Source organism: Bufo bufo, chromosome 4 (assembly GCF_905171765.1).
Source record: "Bufo bufo chromosome 4, aBufBuf1.1, whole genome shotgun sequence".
In the NCBI taxonomy this organism is placed as follows: domain Eukaryota; kingdom Metazoa; phylum Chordata; class Amphibia; order Anura; family Bufonidae; genus Bufo; species Bufo bufo.
In genome coordinates, this window is record NC_053392.1 from 504,983,805 (window position 1) to 505,004,604 (window position 20,800).

Below are 20,800 nucleotides of genomic sequence, written 5' to 3' on the forward strand. Positions count from 1 at the left end.
AAACCATAAATAAACTAAAACACCTTTGACAGCAGCATGTTGTAAGTGTGCAGCAGGAATGCGTTAACATGCCCAAAAAAAGCACTATTTAACATTGTAAAAAAAAAATTTACATTATTTTTACTTATTGAAACCACACTAAAAATCTGTACTAAATTAACTAGACACGCCGCCTACATCAGTCTGCTATCAGTTTCCATATCGGGCACATCGAGTCTGTGGAAGAACTCTACGGTAGGGTAGACAGCCTCACCGTGTGCTGATTCCTCCAAGCCAGAAGGCAGTAGGAGTGGCGGTGTTTTGCAGCAGCTCTCTCATCCACCTTTTGTCTGTGAGGAGGAATGGGTACCGCCGCTCTCCCCACCCATACACGATCAGCACCACACACACACTGTGCTCCGGCCAACGGCAGGATCCATCTGTCCTGTGTCCGTCTGAGCACAGAAGGCAGTAATGAGCCAGCTTGCCTCGGCCAGGGTGTGAAAGTGTCCCCTGCTCAGCCACAGGGATTAGTTCACCTTCCCATCATTGAAGACTCAGCCGGTTTACTTGAAATAGAATGAATATTTTAATTTTTTCATTTTTACAAAGTACACATCATTGTGATGTGTACTGTGTTAAAAAAAATATATATATTTGTCTCGTCATTACGAATATATGGCACTATATTCAATGAATATAGTGCTATATATTCGTAATGACGAATATGGCGTTTCTTTTTTTACAGTACACAGGCAGACTCTGATCCCTCCCTCCTGAATTGGTCATTATGTTTGATCTGTGGTTGTTTATCTTCATTGTGCAACTGGGGGAGGAGGGAGGCTTGACCTCGCTTTAGCCAGTGATTAGCTGAACCAGTATATTTTTTTTTCCCGTGTTTCAAGCCAGGACCATGACTGCAGAGCATTATGGAGCAGAAGAATATTAGTATGGCAGCGGAGGGGGGAACTATGAGGTGAGTAACACTTATAATTTATTTTGTAACTCATCCTGACTATTAAAAAATATGTATTTCCCCAGAACAACCCCTTTAATACTTTATCCTTTCTTCTTTCCAGAATATAGAGATAGCATAACATATATAAAGTCATACCGTATTTTTCACACTATAAGAGTTTTAGCTGGTGGGCGAATATGTAGAAGATAGTATATTCTACATATTCGTCAACAAGCTAAAAATAGGGATGGATCAGTGTCCGGCGCTATATTACTATATATTTGTTTTTTAGAATATTTGTAATATTCTAAAAAAAGAATATATATCTATATAACAAATATTCTAAAAAAAAATTCGTTTTTTAGAATAGTCGTCATTTTTTTTCATCTGAACATGTATGATTCCTCCCAGCTTCTTGCAATGAGTCATTGGCCCACAAGCAAGAAGCAGGGAGGAATCATGTTCATATGGAAAAAAAAGACGAATATTCGTCATTACGAAATATTACAGCAGTGTATTCTAATAATTTGTGAATTCTCGAAGTGCCGATATTCGAGATTAAAATTCGTATTTTGAATATTTGCGCTAACACTACTTTTCAACCATGCTCACCCGTAGTTGGTTACCCGATACAGCATCTTCTGATGAACACAAAACGGGGAAACATCGACTTGGCCCCCGGTTGTTGAGGTTCACCATCAACTATTACAACATTTTCCCAGGCCCCGAGATAGTGTTGGGTCCCGGTGCTGTACCGAAATTTTCCCCGGGAGACGTTGAGGTCTGCCAACTCCCCGGTGGCAAATCCTCCAAATCTCCTACCATTACACTCAGCGGGGTTGTCTCCCCCCCTCTTCCACCGAAGTGGCGGCCACCCCTACCGCTGGCGTCAGGTTCCCAGGGTTATGGCCTCCCCCCTGAGCAAATGCTCTCTACTGGGGTTACGCCACTCTCAAGGGTATAGGTAACTTTCGTATTAGGCCACAGTGCCAGGAACCCCGGGAAGTGTCTCCCAATTATAAGTTCATAATGTAAATTGGTGGCGACAGGCCACCTCGTGGGTCCACCTGCCGTCCACTGTGGACAGAGGACACCAGGGCGGTGGGATAGTCCCTTTAAGTCTCCATTGATGCACACGACACCGACTTTTGCGGACAGTATACTCAGCGGGGTGCACCAGGGACACTAGACTCTCTAAGTCCAGCAGAGCTACCTGCCAGAGTGTCTCCCACTTCCACCTGGCACAGGTGGCTATTGTCTAATAGTCTCTGGGTATCTGTTGCACACAGCTTGCTGGCGTACAATAAGTGGCGGTAGCCATAGTTAGTATCCATGGGTTCGCCCGATGGGGACAGTCAGCCCTTATGTGGCCAGGCTCCTGACACCCGCCAGCAGACTATCGGAGCTAGGTCTGTAGGGGCATATCCCGGGCGGGTTTTGCTGGCACCAGTCGCCGGGTCTGGGGTGGAGATTTCCGGGGTTTGACTGCCCCCCTCCCAAAGAACCCCCCTGTAGAGTCCTGATAGCCTCATAGCGCTTCACAGGTCGACCATCTCAAGGGCATTACAGGAGACACCTGGCCGATCCAGTGCTGTAAGGGTACGGCAAAGTCCTCCAGAATACATAGCCAAACAGACAGTCTGCATAGCAGTGGAACTCAGCATGTCAGGCTGCAGCCATTTTTGCAACAGATCATAATACTGATGTCTCGCGGGTTCAGCCGGGTTTAAACTCCCACTGATGCACCCGCTGGGCCAGGACCAACACATTCACCCTCAGTCTTGCCAGTATCACCCTTTACTGTCGTGTAATCGGCCGCTTGATCATCTGGTAAGTCGAAAAACACCTGCTGGGGTCTGGATGACAGGAACGGAGCGACGACCTCAGCCCACTGATCTTGGGGGTAGTCTCTCCCTCACGGCCACCTTTTCGAACACCTGCAGATAGGTCTCGACTTCGTCCAGAGGGGGTCATCTTAGGGATCGCCGCACAGACCGCTTTTCGGACATCGTGGACCTCTGGGATGCTCCTGCCGCTTGTAAAAGCCATCACATGTTGCAATAGCAGCTGGTTGGTTTCCTGTTGCTGCTTATTAGCCTCCCGCTGTTGAACGTTAGCCTCCACTAAGGCTTTCACGACAGCTTCCATTTTGTCGGTTGTAATCTTGCTGGTTTGATGTAAGACATACAACCATGCCCGGAAAAAACTAAAATATTTCGGCCTTCACGCCAGCCTCACTGCACTTGCTCGCATCCTCCACCAATTGTGGGGATTCGCTCTGGTAGTTGGGATAAGCGGGTGCAGTACAGAGGCACAAGTACAAGTTCGTGTTTCTTCACACCGAGTAGAAAGTTCATGCATAACAAAAAACGTCACCTTGTCGGCGGTTCTGCCTCCAGCAGTCTAAATGCAGGCTTTTAGGTGGCCTGCTCTCCCAACACACGCGGTCTCAGCTTTTCAGCCCAGCACAGGGCTTAGATCACAAACACACAGGGCGTTCTCTGCTGCTGAGCCAAGCTGCCTTTTTAAGGATAGCCAGGTGCTGTCAAAATCCGGCCTGGAACGTGGGGAGTAGTCACCCACCCAGCACTTTGACTACTCCCAGTAAGAGCCGTCCCGGATCAGCTATTTACAGCCATACTAAATAGCAAAAGTGTCAATCAGCATTAGCTGCTGCTGACACATGAAAAAACAGCTCTTACTTCATTGAGGCCAGCAACCTCGGTGACACATACCTATCATCAATGACAACCCTTCCTACCTTCCACACTGTTTAGATCTAGGGGTATGAAGTAATTCCGAGTGAGTCATTTATCATTTTCCCTATAGATCCCGAGGTCTAAAAAGTGAATCAGCATTACAACTTGCAGTTTGCTGAAGATAAATTGTGGCACTTTGGGGACTATGCCAGGGAACTTATCTCCATTCTTGTTGATCCACTGGGCAGTGATGAGTTGCTAGCAGTCATCTGCTGATATTAGCTGGAAAGGGACTGCTACGGACATTGCTGTTTTATACTGCACTAAGAATGAACATGTTTTTTCCCCTTCGATGCAGATCCTCAATTAAAGTGCGGATGTATAAACGTTCCCGTATGAACTGCAGCCCCAATTTCCCTTAAAAACAATGGGAAGTGGACTGAGTGCAGAAAACCTGCTGTGTGAACATGGCCTTAATGTGTGCGCAAGTCGTCAGCACTGGGGTCCTGGGTTCAAATCTGCGTGGAGTTTTGTGCATTTTCCTTTAAAACATTTTAAAGACATACTGATAGGGAATTTAGATTGTGAGCTCCACTGGGGACAGCTTGATGCCAAGGTCTGTAAAGCGCTGTGGAATATGTCACCGCTATAAAAGTGCATAAAATAATAAGTATACACTTGATACTGTGCTGCAGGGCCCAACTGCAGTTCATGCTGCCCTTCATTACTGAACCACCAATGGCATCTCCATCATGACAGTACGCGCTGTTCCTGGCACATTAAAGGGGGTACTGTGTCTGTCACTATATACAGTAGTTGGTATGAAGGCTGACACTATTATGAGGCAGGGATACAAGTCTAAAGCTCCATATACTGATCAGAACCCATGATCAGCATTTTGTTCAGCTGTAAAATGATGAGAATTAACACCAAAAATAATCGACACACTACCACCAGCCTCAAAAAAATCAAGGACGCATTTTTTTTCCACAGACATAGAAAAAAGTCGCCTATTTTACGGACCTGTTATGGGGGGAATTGTAAATCTATCGCAATTTTTTAGCACTTTGGCTGGAAACATTATGGGTAGAGATGAGCGAAGCCAGCTTCGAATGTATACATCACCGAAGTCGCTTCGTTCAAACCTTTGGATTAATACTGTACGGAGAACCATCTCCGTACAGTAATAGAATGTATGTCGGCCGTGACTTCGTTGAATAACTTCGGTAATTGATTTTTTAAATCTTTAAAACTTGAAACCGAACACGGCTTCGGTTCTGACTGGTACCTTGGAACCGACGCCGAGTTCGGTTTCAAGTATTAAAACTGGCTAAAAAAATCAATACTACAAAGTTATTCAACAAAGTCATGTGCGACTTCTCCAATAACTGACTGGATCATCAGAGCCAAACATTCTTTGCTGTACAGAGACCGATCTCTGTACAGTATTATTCCGATGTTTTGAACGAAGCATCCAAAGCTTTCTTCACTCCTCACTAGTGATGGGGGCAATGCAGCTGTGACTATAGGGGGGGCCGTGCCACCAGGGCTTTTATTATTTTGGTGTCACTGCAGCTTTGGCTATATAGGGGGGGCATCATGGCTTTCACTTTTTTGGGGGGACTATGACCAGCACTGTAACTACCAGTGTTTTGGGGACATTATGGCTGTCAATTATTACTGGGTCAATGTAACACACTCTATTGGAGGCAGTCTTGGTAACATGAGGGCAGCATGGATTACACTATGTATACTACAATTGTATGTAAAGAGTGTACACAAGCATGAACCATCACACCCTGTGGAACCACAACTCCCAGCATGCCCCCTCGACTCGCGCCACACACGACGTAAGGTTAACCAGGGGTCACAGTGGCTGCGCGCTGAATTCTCCACGCCTCCTGCCTTCCTATTGGTCAGGTTGCTGTGACAGTAGAGTTCGATTCGTATTGGATGGCCATGTTGACAGGTCGCTTCCATTGGCTGGCGCAGAAAGACATCCCTCCTCCTTGCTCAGCGTGACAGCGCCCGTGTGCGGTGCGATATACGGCAAGCCGTAATGACCATGGAGGAGCAGACGGGCTGCGTCAGAGGAGGCCTATCCGACCGCTTATCATCACCGACGAGACCCCCGTCCATGAGACGCAGAGCACCAGGTGGGGGTTATAGTCTTCATATGTGTATGGTATTGTCTGTGGGATTCTCCATATGCAATAAGACAGCATTAAAATTAACCCTTTGCTGCAGGTTCTTTGGCACTGCAATCTGCAGCCATGACTAGTGGCTCACAGATCGTACCTTTGTATATAATAGGGCTCTTTCACACCTGCGTTATTGTCTTCCGGCATAGAGTTCCGTCGTCGGGGCTCTATGCCGAAGAATCCTGATCAGGATTATCCTAATGCATTCTGAATGGAGAGTAATCCGTTCAGGATGCATCAGGATGTCTTCAGTTCCGGTACGGAACGTTTGTTGGCCGGAGGAAAATACCGCAGACATGCTGCGCTTTTTGCTCCGGCCAAAAATCCGGAACACTTGCCGCAAGGCCGGATCCGGAATTAATGCCCATTGGAAGGCATTGATCCGGATCCGGCCTTAAGCAAAACGTCGTTTCGGCGCCATTTGCCCGGAGCCGACATTAGCTTTTTCAGAGTGGTTACCATGGCTGCCGGGACGCTAAAGTCTGACAGCCATGGTAAGTGTAGCGGGGAGCGGGGGAGCAGCTACTTTACCGTCCCGTGCGGCTCCCCCCGGGCGCTCCAGAGTGACGTCAGGGCGCCCAAGCGCATGGATCACGTGATCGCATGGATCACGTCATCCATGCGCATGGGGCGCTCTGACGTCATTCTGGAGCGCCCCGGGAGCCGCACGGACGGTAAGTATACTGCTCCCCCGCTCCCCGCTCCTACTATGGCAAACCAGGACTTTAATAGCGTCCTGGGTGCCATAGTAACACTGAAAGCATTTGGAAGACGGTTCCGTCTTCAAAGCTTCAGTACACTTGCGTTTTTCCGGATCCGGAGTGTAATTCCGCAAGTGGAGTACACGCCGGATCCGGACAACGCAAGTGTGAAAGAGGCCTTACATTGTCAGAGGAGAGCTCCTTTCACACTAGCGTTTTTTCTTTTCCGGCATAGAGTTTCCGTCACAGGGGCTCTAAAACCGGAAGGAACTGGATCCGTCATATTCCCGTTCAGGATGCATCAGGATGTCTTCAGTTCAGTCGTTTTTGACTGATCAGGCAAAAGAGAAAACCGTAGCATGATATGGTTTTATCTCCGGCGAAAAAAACTGAAGACTTGCCTGGATGCCGGATCTGGCATTTTTTCCCCATAGGAATCTATTAGTGCCGGATCCGTCCTTCCGCCCTGCGCATGCGCAGACCGGTAAAAAATGTGAAAAAAGATACAAGACAGATCCGTCTCACAAATGCTTTCAGTCAGCGGCAGATTGGCGGATACAGCGGGCAGTTCCGACGACGGAACTGCCCGCCGGATCACACTGCTGCAAGTGTGAAAGTAGCCTAAGCTGGGCAGGCTGCATGAATGAGCATAGTGAATGTGGCCCTAAGGCTTCTTTCACACGAGCGTGATGGATTAGGTTCCGGATGCGTTCAGTGAAACTCGCACCAATTTTTGCAAGCAAGTTTTTTCCACGCGAGTACAAATGCGTTTTGATGCGTTTTTCACGCTTGTGATAAAAAACTGAAGGTTTTACAAAACAACATCTCCTAGCAACCATCAGTGAAAAAACACATCGCACTTGCTTCCGGATGCAATGCGTTTTTTATACTGAAGCCCCATTCACTTCTATGGGGCCAGGGCGGCGTGAAAAACGCAGAATATAGAACATGCTGCGATTTTAATGCAAGTTACAAGTGATGCGTGAAAACCAACGCTCATGTGCACAGACCTATTGAAATGAATGGGTCCGGATTCAGTGCGGGACAATGCTTTTCATGTCACCCAATGCGCCCGCGCAGGAAAACTCGCTTGTGTGTGAAAGGGGCCTAAATGCGCCCTCCCTGTGGTTTCTCTTCTTGGGTTCCAGTTGTCACAGTTTGGCCACTTATTCAAGACTGCAGTTCTGCTCTTGTTTCCATTCACTGCGGCTTCTTGCTGTACGAGGATGGATTGACATGTGGCTCCTCCTTAGATTTTAAGCAGAAGCGCCTGTCATTAATGCTGACACATGCAGGGTGTGCGCCAGTCATACGTGTAACCTGCCGTCCTAATTACACCCCACACCTTTGCCTTACTGACAGGAAGTCCTCTGCAGCATCGGGGGCCTTGGATTCAAAGCCTGAATAATATCTGCATGGATGTTGTAGTTCTCCCCGTGTTCTCATGGCTTACCTGTTGTATTCCAAAAACATACAGATGTAGCAGAGCTAAAAGGAAACGGTTAAGGCATTAAAGGGGTTGTCTCATCTCAGACAATTGATATGCCCCCCATTGTCTTATAGGTGCGGGTCCCACCGCTGGGACCCGCACCCATATTCCAGAACGGAGCCCCGAAAGTGTTGGAGGGCGCACTGCGCATGCGCAGCTGCCCTCCATTCATTTTCTATGGGGCCACGGAAAATTTACCTTTGGGATCGCATAGAAGTGAATGGGAGACAATGGCCAGTCATGCGCGGTGTGCTCCTATTCACTTCTATGGGCAGACCGGCTTGGGTGGTGGACGGACAGGAGTCAACAAAGCTACCACCTTGTGGGGCTGAGTTTCCCGATATAGGTGCAGGTCCCAGCGGTTGGACCCGCACCTATAAGACAATGGGGGCATATCCTAAAGACATGCCCCCATTGTCAGTGACCAAGACAAGCCCTTTAAAGGGAACCGGTCACCGGGATTTTGTGTATAGAGCTGAGGACATGGGTTGCTAGATGGCCGCTAGCACATCCGCAATATCCAGTCCCCATAGCTCTGTGTGCTTTATTGTGAAAAAAAAACGATTGATACATATGCAAATTAACATGAGATGAGTCCTGTAGGTGAGATGAGTCAGGTACAGGACTCCTCTCAGGTTAATTTGCATATGTATCAAATCGTTTTTTTTTGCACAATAAAAGCACACAGAGCTATGGGGACTGGATATTGCGGATGTGCTAGCGGCCATCTAGCAACCCATGTCCCTCAGCTCTATACCAAAATCCCGGTGACAGGTTCCCTTTAAGTAAACAGTGGCAAGAAAATGGTAATTGGCTTTTTCGATGCCTTTTATCAGGGAGAAGCACAGATCCCTTCAGTTCTGCTACATCCGTACTAATAGATGAATTTGATTGGGAGTCCCCGGGGCAGCAGGGACTGAGGTGACCGCAATCTCTGTACATGGAGCCCAACTGTTCATTTCTTGCTGATTCCTTTTATTTCCATCTGGAGACAAACAAAGGGGCGAGGGTTGTCAGCTTTGTGGTCGGAGGGGGGGGAGGAGGGGACACGACTGATCACCACCATACACAGAAAAGACTTCTCGTGTTTTTCTTAGTATCCCAGGAGGAAGCGCTGGGATCTTCAGTGTCTAATGTTCCTCTACCTTAGAGCGTATAGTGCAGGGGGACAGATCATAGGGCTGTTGTGTAATAATGTTGTACCTGACACAATCTGTAATGTCGTAATCTGAACTGGGGCTGGAGAGGAAGATTTTGCAATAAAGAGGGCAGTGACTGCTTCAGAATCGTAGGTACACCGCGTGCCCTCACTTCCTCATGTAGGTATTACTCCTTATGTGATAGGTGCCGGTCCCATGGGGCCTCGTTGCTCACTGCTGGGAATGGAAAGTAGCCATGGCTGGGGGCTCTCTCCATTCCTGCTGTGTGGACTTCCGAAAATAGGTAAGAGCGCCTCAGCTGTTTCTAGTAGTCCATAGCAGTGAATGGATAAAACTGCGCATGTGCAAGCTCATGGCGGCATGCCACAGGCCCCTTTTTAAGATAGGCGTGAGTCCCAGAAGGGACCCACACCTATCGGACGTGTGTGAATATTTCATTGAGGGAATCTGTCACCGGTGACCTCCCTATCCAACTGTTCCTGCGTTATGATACTTTTTTATTAGTATGCAATTAGGCCTTTGGTGCAATGAGGGCGTCGCCATTGCTCTTGTTGCACCGAAGCTCCACTCCTTTCTGTGGCCAGCCCCTCCCTGGCTGCTTTGCTTGACAGGGTCTCTCGCTCCTCCACTTGTCTGCAGTCTGTTTCAAGTTTTGCTTAATTACTTCTGCTAAAAAAAAAAAAAAAAAAAAAAAGTAAAATTACCGCAGGGCAGCTGTGATCAAATGGTGGTTTCATACGTGGAGTCAGTACACTCTCCTTGGTGTCCGTGCGACTTTACACACAATAAAATGTATTTCTAAACGATAATCTCTCCTTTTTTGTTTTTCACAGTACGTACAGTGGAAAAGTATTCCGTGCCACCTTTACATGCCTGGCGCTGCACTCTTCATACCGTCGCTGGCAGCATTATGTTTTCTCGAGAGCCCAATAGAGCACAGTATCTAAGGTACGGCTAATCTGACACCATTGTGATGTTTTGCCTACTTGTCAAAATCGGTTACTAACCTTAGAAGGGCACAGGACCCTCTTGGACCCGCACCTACTTCCAGAACGAGACCCCCGAAGTGAGCGGAGAGCAGCTGCGCGCGCGCGCGCAGCCTCCTCCTATTTATTTCTGTGGGAGTTCTGAAAATGGCCAAGTGCTGGCTTTTCTATTTTCAGCAATGCTATAGAAGTGAATGGAGCGGTGGCCTCGCTTGGGAGGTGCACTCTCCACTTATTTCTATAGGACTTCCGAAAATAGCTGAGCGCGCTCGCTATGCTTTTTTCTGAACTTCCATAGAATTGAATGGAAAGCAGGCCGCGCATGCACGGTGCACTCTTTCGAGGGCCTGTATTAGAGATAGGTGTGGGTATTACAGGTAGGATATGCCAACAAAGTCCAAGAAGATACTACTCCTTTAATGCTGTTTTATGGCAGAGAGAAGTGGCTTATAATGGCATGGACAGGCCATCATTATTAATACCCCTTTTAAAGAGGACCTGTCACCACTCCTGACTAGAGTTGTTTGCGATACCAAATTTTTGATTCGGTTTCGATACCATAAAAAAGTATTGCGATATTCGATACCACGCAAAAAAATAAACCAAAAAAAGCCACGGCGCATTCCGCATTTTAAAAAATGGCGGATCGCACAGTTTTTATTTATTTTTTCTGTTCCGGCGTTCACCGCATAGATTTTTTTTTTTTGTAAGTTTGGACTTTTCTGACGTGGCGATATGTTTATTTATTGTTTATACATTTATATGTGAAAAATAGGAAAGGGGGTGATTCATACTTAATATTTTGGTGTTTTTTTTTTTTAAAACTTTATTTAATAACTATTTCCCCCCCTTACGGGCTAGAACCTGGGATCTTTCATCCCTTGTCCTATTCACCCTACTAGAGCTCTATCAGGGTGAATAGGACTTCACACTGTCCCTGCTGCCCTGTGCTCTGTGCACACAGCATCAGGGATGTCACCATGGCAATCGGAGCCCCAGGATTACACTGCTGGGGCTCCGATCAGAAGCTGCCACTGCCACCAATGAGGGGGAGAGGAGAGGACCCTGTGGCCACTGCCACCAATGAGGGGGGGAGGAGAGGACCCTGTGGCCACTGCCACCAATGATTTTAATAATGGTGGGGGAGGAGGCACTGTGCCAATGATTTTAATGGGGTGGGGGGAGGGCACACTGCGCCACCAATGATAATTACCCCTTAATACAGGAGGTGGGTACTGGCAGATCAGCGGCAGTTAACCCCTCAGGTGCCACACCTGAGGGGGTTAACTGCCGCTGATCGCAGCTCCCTGTCAGTGGCAGGGTGCCGGCAATGCGATTCTGCTGCCGACACCCGCCTCCTGTATTATGTGTTAAAGACTACTTTTCCTGGGTCCAGACTTTTAAGTATTAGGCTATACAGAGCGGCGCCCAGAGATGTCCTTGCACTTGCCATTTTTCCTGGGCGCCGCTCCGTTCGCCCGCTGTGCCCCATTACTGTCTCCTCTCCTGCTCCATATGCTAATTACTATCTGAGCAATGGGGAGGAGACATCAGCTTCTCTAGTGGGCGTTCCTTCTCCCTGGCTGTAGCGCTGTCCAATTGCAGCGCAGGGAGAAGGAACGCCCACTAGAGAAGCTGTCTCCTCCCCATTGCTCCGATTGTAATTAGAATATGGAGCAGAAGAGGAGACAGTAATGGGGCACAGCGGGCGAACGGAGCGGCGCCCAGGAATAATGGTAAGTGCAGGGACATCTCTGAGCGCCGCTCTGTGTAGGAAAAGTCGTATCATTGGTGGCACAGTGTGGCCGCCCCCCCTCCGCCCCTCTCTCCTCATTGGTGGCAGCAGCAGCACAGGGGGGAGGGAGAGACTGCTTCCTTCTTCCCTGTGCTGCTGAGGGAACATGAGCGTGCCGACAGCAGCGCGCTCATGTTCTATATTAGACTGCGCAGCAGCGCAGCCCAGTATCGAAAAAATGGAAATCCCGGTATCGTATCGATACCGGGACAAAAGTATCGATTAGGTATCGAAATTTCGATACCCGCAACAACCCTACTCCTGACATGCCTGTTTTAATAGCTTCATGCATTCCCGATGTAATAACGATTCCAGACCATCTATTCTTATGGCTCTGTGTTGTGCCCTTCCTTTTATTATTTCTACCAGAAGTTATGGATGAATTGCTAGCAGTCTGCAGTAAGGGTACAGAGAGGGTACAGAGGGGGAGGTAACCAGTTGGGGGTGTGTCCCTGTACAGAAATTGGCAGCACTGATTGGATAGAGTGAGTCTGTGCAGGTACACACCCCCAACTTGTTACCTCCCCTCTGTACCCTTACTGCAGACTGCTAGCAATTCAGTCATAACTTCTGGTAGAAATAATCCAGGAATGGCACATCATAGAGCCATAAGAATAGATGCTTCAGAATTGTTGTTACATGGGGAATGCACAAAGTTATTAAAACAGGCATGTCAGAAGTGGTGACAGGTCCTCTTTAAGGATGAAGTATGCCCAATCCCTTAGGCTCCTTTTCCTGGTTTAGCCTTAAGCCATATCCATTACCAACCCAGTGAGTCCACTTCTCCTATTGGTCCCGTGGCAAGTCCAGGAACCTTTCTTTCATATTATTAAGCATGTAAGGCTACACAGTTGGGTTCCATAGTCAGGACTAAGAGTCCTGTTACAGCGGCCAGTGGGACTCTTGAACCGGTAGGTACAACTAGATTGTTCAGTGTTGTAGGTCAGAATGGAGACAGTGTAAACCTCTCGTCGGATTAATAGCCACGCATACAAATGCTTATATAAGGGGCCATGGGAGTCTGTCAGCGATCACTGGTAACCGATTGTTTAGGCCTCTTTCACACTTGCGTTGTTGGGATCCGGCATGCACTTCCGTTGCCGGAGGTGCCTGCCGGATCCGTAACAACGCAAGTGTACTGAAAGCATTTGAAGACGGAACCGTCTTCCAAATGCTTTCAGTGTTACTATGGCACCCAGGACGCTATTAAAGTCCTGGTTGCCATAGTAGGAGCGGGGAGCGGGGGAGCGGTATACTTACAGTCCGTGCGGCTCCCCGGGCGCTCCAGAATGACGTCAGAGCGCCCCATGCGCATGGATGAACGTGATCCATGCGCTTGGGGCGCCCTGACGTCACTCTGGAGCGCCCGGGGAGCCGCACGGACGGTAAGTATGCTGCTCCCCTGCTCCCCGCTACACTTACCATGGCTGTCAGGACTTTAGCGTCCCGGCAGCCATGGTAACTATTCAGAAAAAAGCTAAACGTCGGGTCCGGCAATGCGCCGAAACGACGTTTAGCTTAAGGCCGGATCCGGTCAATGCCTTTCAATGGGCATTGATCCCGGATCCGGCCTTGCGGCAAGTCTTCAGGATTTTTGGCCGGAGCAAAAAGCGCAGCATGCTGCGGTATTTTCTCCGGCCAAAAAACGTTCCGTACCGGAACTGAAGACATCCTGATGCATCCTGAACGGATTACTCTCCATTCAGAATGCATTAGGATAATCCTGATCAGTATTCTTCCGGCATAGAGTCCCGACGACGGAACTCTATGCCGGAAGACAATAACGCAAGTGTGAAAGAGCCCTTAGTAGTGTTATACCACTGACATTAGTATTGATTTGTACTATATATTTGTGTTGTATGTTTTAGCTTTCAAGCTCCACCTCTGATGACTGGTGTTCTGGAGCCAAATGTCAAACTGAGAAAAGCTGAGCGATTGTATGAGGGCCAACTAGTGGGTCCAGAATCGATAGTGAACATCGGAGGTAGGTTATTATTAAAATTTTACATTATTTTTTTTTTTTCTTTGAGCTTGTGAAGAAAATCTTAAGGATTTGCAGTTTTGTATTAAAGGGCATCTGTCAGCAGTTTTGTACCTATGATACTGGCTGACCTGTTACATGTGCTCTTGGCAGCTGAAAGCATCTGTGTTGGTCCCATGTTCATATGTGCCCGCGTGGCTGAGAAAAATGATGTTTCAATATATGGAAATAAGCCTCTAGGAGCAACGGGGGCCTTGCCATTACACCTAGAGGCTCTGCTCTCTGCAACTTTCGTACCCTCTCAATCAAAGTGGAGAGGTCGCGGCAGTTGTAAAATAAAAAATAAAAAAATTATATACTCTCCTGTGCCATTCTCTGCGCTGCCGTTCAGGTCCTCCTGCTGTTTGTTTTTGGGCTGCAGCAGGGATGTGCAGGTATATAGCACTTGGCTGCTGTAGCCAGTCCCTGTCTTCAGTGGTCTTGTGCCGTATACAAACAAACAAACAGCAACTTGGCATCCAAACATACGGTATATGCAGCTGAACAGGAAGCCTTAAAGGGGTTGTCTCGCTTAAGCAAATAGCATTTATTATGTACAAGCCACTTACTAATGTATTGTGATTGTCCATATTGTCTCCTTTGCTGGCTGGATTCATTTTTCCATGACATTATACACTGGTCGTTTCCATGGTTACGACCACCCTGCAATCCATTATCATGGCTGTGCTTGCACACTATAGGAAAAAAAAAGAGCCCCATGTGTGATCTTTCGGTCCCGGCCACCGGAGAGGCTGGCGCTTTTTCTTATAGTGTGCAAGCAAGGCCATCGCGGACGAATTGAAGGTTGGTCGTAACCATGGAAACGAGCAGTGTATATTGTGATGGAAAAATGAATCCAGCCAGCAAAGGAGGCAAAATGGACAATCACAATACATGAATAAGTGGTTTGAATAAACTTTCTCTACATGATAAATATCACTTGCTGAAGTGAGACAACCCCTTTAAGAGCACATCCGGTTTGGCACAATAGAGGGGTAAGTATTGAGCAGAATATCTTCCTTCTGTAGCTCAGCACACCGTGACATTTTCACTGAAAGCCAGAGAACCCCTTTAAGCATTCAGATCCAGGTACTGGCTTGAAAAATATTGAATATTTTCCTTGGACAGCCCCTTTTAAATTACCATATGTTTTATTGAAATTTTTCGGTACAACCAAAATAGAGACATGTGCAAATTCAAACAATGTTAACAGTTCAAACATTATGTCCACAAAACTGTGGTGGGTATACACACCCGTCATCACATAGTGCAACTCATGGGAGAATATGAGTTAGACATATCTAAATGGACATGTAAAATTGCAGTAACATATAGACAGACAAGACATTGGACAAGGGAACAGGGGGGAGGAAAGGAAGGGGGAAGGGTACACTTTCTGCTGAAGCGGTTAAACCTGCGCATCACGAAATGCGGCTGATGAGCGAAAGTCTTCCCAGGGGCCCCATATCTTCACATATCGTGCGGTGTCTGCGGGCGTAATGCTAATGAGATCTTCCAGCCTCTGATACAGAGCAATTTCGTCAAACCACTCCTCAGGTGAAGGGGGAGAAGGGGATTTCCAATGCCTGGGAATCACTGCCTTTGCTGCCTGAACCATATATTTTAGGAGGGATTTCTTATATGCTGGGACATTCAGGACACTGTCGAACAATAAAAGAGCTTCTGGGGAATTTTGGAGAGGGACACCCGTGACTTCTTTAATTATTCTATGAACGAAGTTCCAGAAGGGCCTTAAGCCGTTACAGTTCCACCACACATGGATCATCGTGCCTTCCTCTTTAAGACCTCTCCAACATCGGTCCGATACTGTCGGGAACCATTTGTGGAGTAGTGCTGGTACTCTGTACCATCTAGATATAATTTTGTAGCTCGTTTCCTGAACTTTGGCCGAAACCGTTGATTTGTGTGCTAGAAGGAAGCATCTGTTCCACTGGGCTGGGGTATAATGATTCCCCAGATCCCGCTCCCAGGCTGGACAATATGGAGGAAGGCATGAGGATCGCTGGTGTATCAGTAGTTTGTATACCTAGGATATGGGGTGTAGGGTCGCTGAGGAGGAGACGCACATCTGCTCAAACTCAGTGAGTTTCCTGGCCAGAGTGTGGGTTCTACTTAGAGAGGTATAAAAGTGTTGGAGCTGCAGGTATTCGAAGGAGTTGCGGGTTAGTGGAGCCTCTAAAATCTGGGACAGGGGTTTTAGTGCGGGGCCAGAGAGAACCTGGCAGAAGCTGATCGGTCGGGTTCTTGAGCCTTGAAGAAAATGTTTAGAAGAGTGTCCTGGAGGGAATCTAGGATGATCCGTGACTGGCACCAGAGGGCCTATAGGGTCAATCAGTGAGGTGAGCGACTAATGGATGCTAAGGTTGCAAGGGTATGGTGAGCAGAGAAGGACAAATGTGACGACGTTTGGCGTGGAGAGCCCACTAGCCATGGGAGGGTTGATACCGCGCACATTGAAGTATCCTTTGTAATTTGCACCCACGACTTGGGAGAATCAGTACGCGTGAAGTCCAACAGTCGGGCATATGCTGCAGAGTGATAGTATAGTCTACAATCTGGAAGACCCACTCCTCCTGTTTCCTTGGTGCGAGTCATTATCTCCCATTTTATCCGTGGTCGGCCAGGGGCCCTACAAATTGCGTGAAGCACCTACGGAGTTGGGACCAAAAGTGGACGGTATGTGAAGGGGGATAGTCTGTAAAAGGTACAGTAGTTTTGGCAAAAGGGTCATCTTTACTATACTAATCCTTCCAAACCAAGAAAAGTCCCGTTTACGCCATCCGTCTAAGTCTTTTTGGAACTGTAAGAGGAGGGGCGCGAAGTTCAATTTATGAAGTCGTGAGAGGTCTGCTGTCACTTTAATCCCCAAATACGTTATGCCTTTAGGTGGCCAGGTAAAGGGAAAAGAAGCCTTAAGAGCAGGGGTCAGGTCACTTGGCAAAGTGACGTCTAAGGCCTCTGACTTGGACATATTATTCTTAAAATTGGACCAAGTACCAAATTGAGATATTTCCCGAAGTAAGGACGGCAAAGAGATACCTGGGTTGGTTATGTAGAGAAGGAGATCGTCAGCAAACGCCGCACATTTATACTCTTGTGATCCGATCTTTATTCCCGTTATTTCTGGATTGGCACGTATAGAAGCCAGCAGGTGTTCCATAACTAGAACGTACAATAAGGGGGACAATGGGCAGCCCTGCGTGTCCATTATGAATTGGAAAGGGGGGGGGGGGGGGGGGAGAGGGCCCCATTTACTTTGACTCTAGCGGTGGGATGTTGGTACAGTGTCAGGATCTTTGACAGGAATATTGGGCCCAAACCTATATGTGAAAGAGTCTCATGGATGGCGCGCCAAGATATCCGGTCAAAGGCCTTTTCTGCGTCTAGGGAAAGCACCATAAGGGGGACCTTTTTAGATTTGGCATAGTGGATGATGTCTAGGGTTTGTCCCCGGCACAAATCCAACCTGATCAGCGCAAACCTGTTCGCCATTAATTTGGCGAAGATCTTGAGATCAACGTTTAAAAGGGAGATAGGACGATAGCTGGCACACAGGTGCGGGTCCTTTCCTGGTTTCGGAATGACCGTAATATGCGCCTCCGTTGTCTGCGCCGGGAAAGGGAGCCCAGGAGACACTCCATTGAAGACTTGGAGCATAATAGGGGAAAGATTGGAGGAAAGGCTTTGTAAAACCTAGCCGTGAACCCGTCAGGGCCTGGGCGCTTGCCACCCGGGAGCGACTTAAGTACCGTATGAAGTTCAGTGTCTGTGAATGGAGCCTCCATAGTGGCAGAATCGAGCGCAGAAAGCTTGGGAAGTAGGAGAGGTAGGTCGGAAGATTTGCCCACTACTTGAGGGGATGTTTGGGGCAGATTATAGAGCTTCGAGTAGAAGGAGTGGAAAGTAGCCGCGATATCAGCGGTTGTGTGAATCATACGATCCTGGGCATTTTTGATAGCGGGAATATGGGAGGCTGCTAGTCTTCCCCTTAGAGCCCTTGCCAAAATACGGCCACTTTTATTCCCGTATTCGTACAATTTACTCCTGCAAATTTGAAGCATACGTTTGTAGGATACATCTAGGAGGCGTTTAGCTTCCATACGTGCATTCTGGAGATCATGCAGGGTTTGCAGGGTAAGTGCTCGTTTGTGGGCAAGTTCCAGGGAAGTGACTCTTTGTAGAGAAAGCTTAAGTGAATGGGCTTTCTCCTTCTTGAGACGGGAGCCGTGCTTAATGAGCACACCTCGGAGAATACACTTCAAGGCCTCCCATTGGATCGGTATTGGGGTAGAATCCTCCTTGTGATCTGATAAGAAGTTTTTTATACTGCTAGCAAGGTCAGCAGCGCACCCCGCGTCAAGAAGGAGACTTTCCTTTAATCGACATGTCCATTCCTGTCTAGAGAGGAAGGGCAAATTCAGGGAGCAGTATATGGGAGCGTGGTCAGACCAAAGGATATTTCCTATTTGTGTGCAGTCAAGCCAGGATAGGGCCGATTGCTGGATAAGGATATGGTCAATGCGACTATATGAGCCATGGGGGGCGGAATAAAAGGTGTAATCCTTATCAACTGGGTGCTGGATCCTCCAGGTGTCTCGCAATTGCAATTGGAGCAGTGCCCGTTTTACCTTTTTAATGGTGGAATATGTGAGGGAGGCATGTCCAGTCGAATTGTCAAGTGTCAGATTAAGGTCACCACATAAGATAACTGTCCCCCGGAGCAACGGTATGACGTTATTAATGAGGTTTACAATGAAGGGAGCTTGATTTTGGTTAGGGGCATATACGTTAAGGAAGGTTCATTCCTGGCCTCCAATAAGTAATGCGAGGGCCAGATATCTCGCATCTGGGTCGGCAGTACATCCCAGCACTTGATGGGGTAAAGACTTGTGAATCGCTATGGCGACTCCTTTGGTCTTATTTACCGCATTATTTGCAAAGTGCCAGGTGGTGTAGTGTCGATGTCGTATGTTCGGGGCGCTACCCTCCTTGAAGTGCGTTTCTTGGAAACAGACAATATGTACCTTTTGGCGATGGAAGTGATGAAGTACCTGGGCCCTTTTTTCGGGAGCGTTGAGACCCTTCGCGTTGAATGATGCGATCTTCAGAGACCCCATTGCTGTGGGGGAAGGAAAAAAAACACAAGGGAGGCACGGGGAGACAACCGACAAAAAACAAAAAGAGGAGAGAAAAATAAAATAAAATAGAAGTAAACAAACAGGAGGAAAACCCTGAAAAAGGGAAAATAGAGTGGTTTTATGTGACCCGAAGGTCCAAAGAGGCTGTCGCTTGGGGAAGACACCCCAAGGGAAAGTCTCTACTTATTTGGGGGAGAAAGTGTCAGCCAGACAAGAGCTGACCCTGAACAACACCAGTGGATGCAAATGGAAACTTATAAGCACCAGCAGATTTAGAGCATAAAGACAGATAAAGAAAATGGGCAAACAACTAAGAACCAATAAGGAACATTCAGCATGTTAAAGCTTTAGTAGTCCCAGGCAGGTTAAGCAGGGAGCCCCTCAGGTGGTGAGGCGAGGTGGGGATCTGCGACTTGAGTAGCCTGGTCCTTTCTGGCGTCGTCCTCTTGAGGCCGGAACAGAAGAACTGGACGCTCTTTCAGCAGGCGGTGGACGCTGTCGCCCCATCGACTCAGAGGCAGGCGGGAGGAGAGAAGGCCAGGGTCCCAAATCAACCGGTGGCAAGTCCAGCTGCTGTAGAAAGTGGGGGAGATCTGTAGGGTCCCGCAGGGTGACGACTTGATCTTTAGGGCCCGCAAATAGAGCAAAAGGAAAGCCCCAGCGGTAAGAGATACTGCGCTCTTTGAGGAGGTGCAAGAGTGGGCGCAGAGCGGCACGTTGGGCTAGGGCAGTGGTGGCGAACCTATGGCACGGGTGCCAGAGGTGGCACTCAGAGCCCTCCCTGTGGGCACCCACACCCTGGAAAAAGTCTAATATGCCTTAGACTTTTTCTGCCATTCATCAGCGCAGGGCGCACTATGAACAGCACAGGCAGCGCACTGAATGTAGCTATTATAGCTAAGTGATAAAGTACATGGAAGATACAATATATTGGACTGTAGTATTCAGGGTAAATTGCCGTGTTGGCACCTTGTGATAAATAAGTGGGTTTTGGGTTGCAGTTTGGGCACTCGGTCTCTAAACGGTTCGCCCTCACTGGGCTAGGGTGTAGCGGGATAAGTCCTGTAGCAAGATAAAGGGGACACCATCGTAGGACAGAGACAACATCTGTCGGGCCTTGAGCAGAATCTGATCCTTGACGGCATAAAGGTGGACTCTGCAGATGACGTCCCTTGGCTTTGAGGGGTCAGGGTTGGGAGGTCTCAATGCTCTATGGGCTCGGTCGATTTCGATGTTGGAGCTTGACGGACGTCCCAGGAGGTCATTGAAAATTTTTACAATGGTAGGTAGAAGAACCGCCTGTGTTATTGACTCAGGGAGGCCTCTGATCCGAATATTATTGCGACGGCTCCTATTTTCGACATCATCCAGATGATATTGCAAGGCGTGTAGCTGTGCATCATGGGATTGTAGTTTGTCTTTCAATACCTGCACATCTGCAGACAAGGAATCATGTTCCTGTTGAACAGTGTCCACATTTGTATCAATCAAGGCCATCTCAGAGCGCACTTGCGTGAATTCTCTTTTACATTCTTGTAAAATGTTAGCTGCAAAACTAGAGAGGTCTGCCTTGGTGGGAAGTGAGCACATCAGGTTGCGTAAGTCCGCCATGGTAGGTGGCCGAGAGTCCTCGTCAGGTAGAGGAGCATGGGG

The 20,800-nt window shown here is 48.0% G+C and overlaps 1 protein-coding gene across 2 annotated transcripts in view; it reads left to right on the forward strand.

The window, feature by feature from the left end:
• The first annotated feature begins 821 nt into the window (after positions 1 to 821).
• The window catches only part of LOC120998810 (adipocyte plasma membrane associated protein), a 36,659-nt gene continuing 16,680 nt past the window's right edge, over positions 822 to 20,800 (forward strand). Inside the window, exons 1-3 of one of the 2 annotated variants that reach the window (XM_040429656.1) lie at positions 822 to 955; positions 10,021 to 10,135; positions 13,837 to 13,952. In XM_040429656.1, coding sequence (XP_040285590.1) covers positions 10,098 to 10,135; positions 13,837 to 13,952 — 154 coding nt within the window. In that variant the 5' untranslated portion in view covers positions 822 to 955; positions 10,021 to 10,097. Of the gene's footprint in view, positions 956 to 5,639; positions 5,793 to 10,020; positions 10,136 to 13,836; positions 13,953 to 20,800 lie in introns of those variants that run through there. The other variant, XM_040429655.1, reaches the window with a different exon arrangement.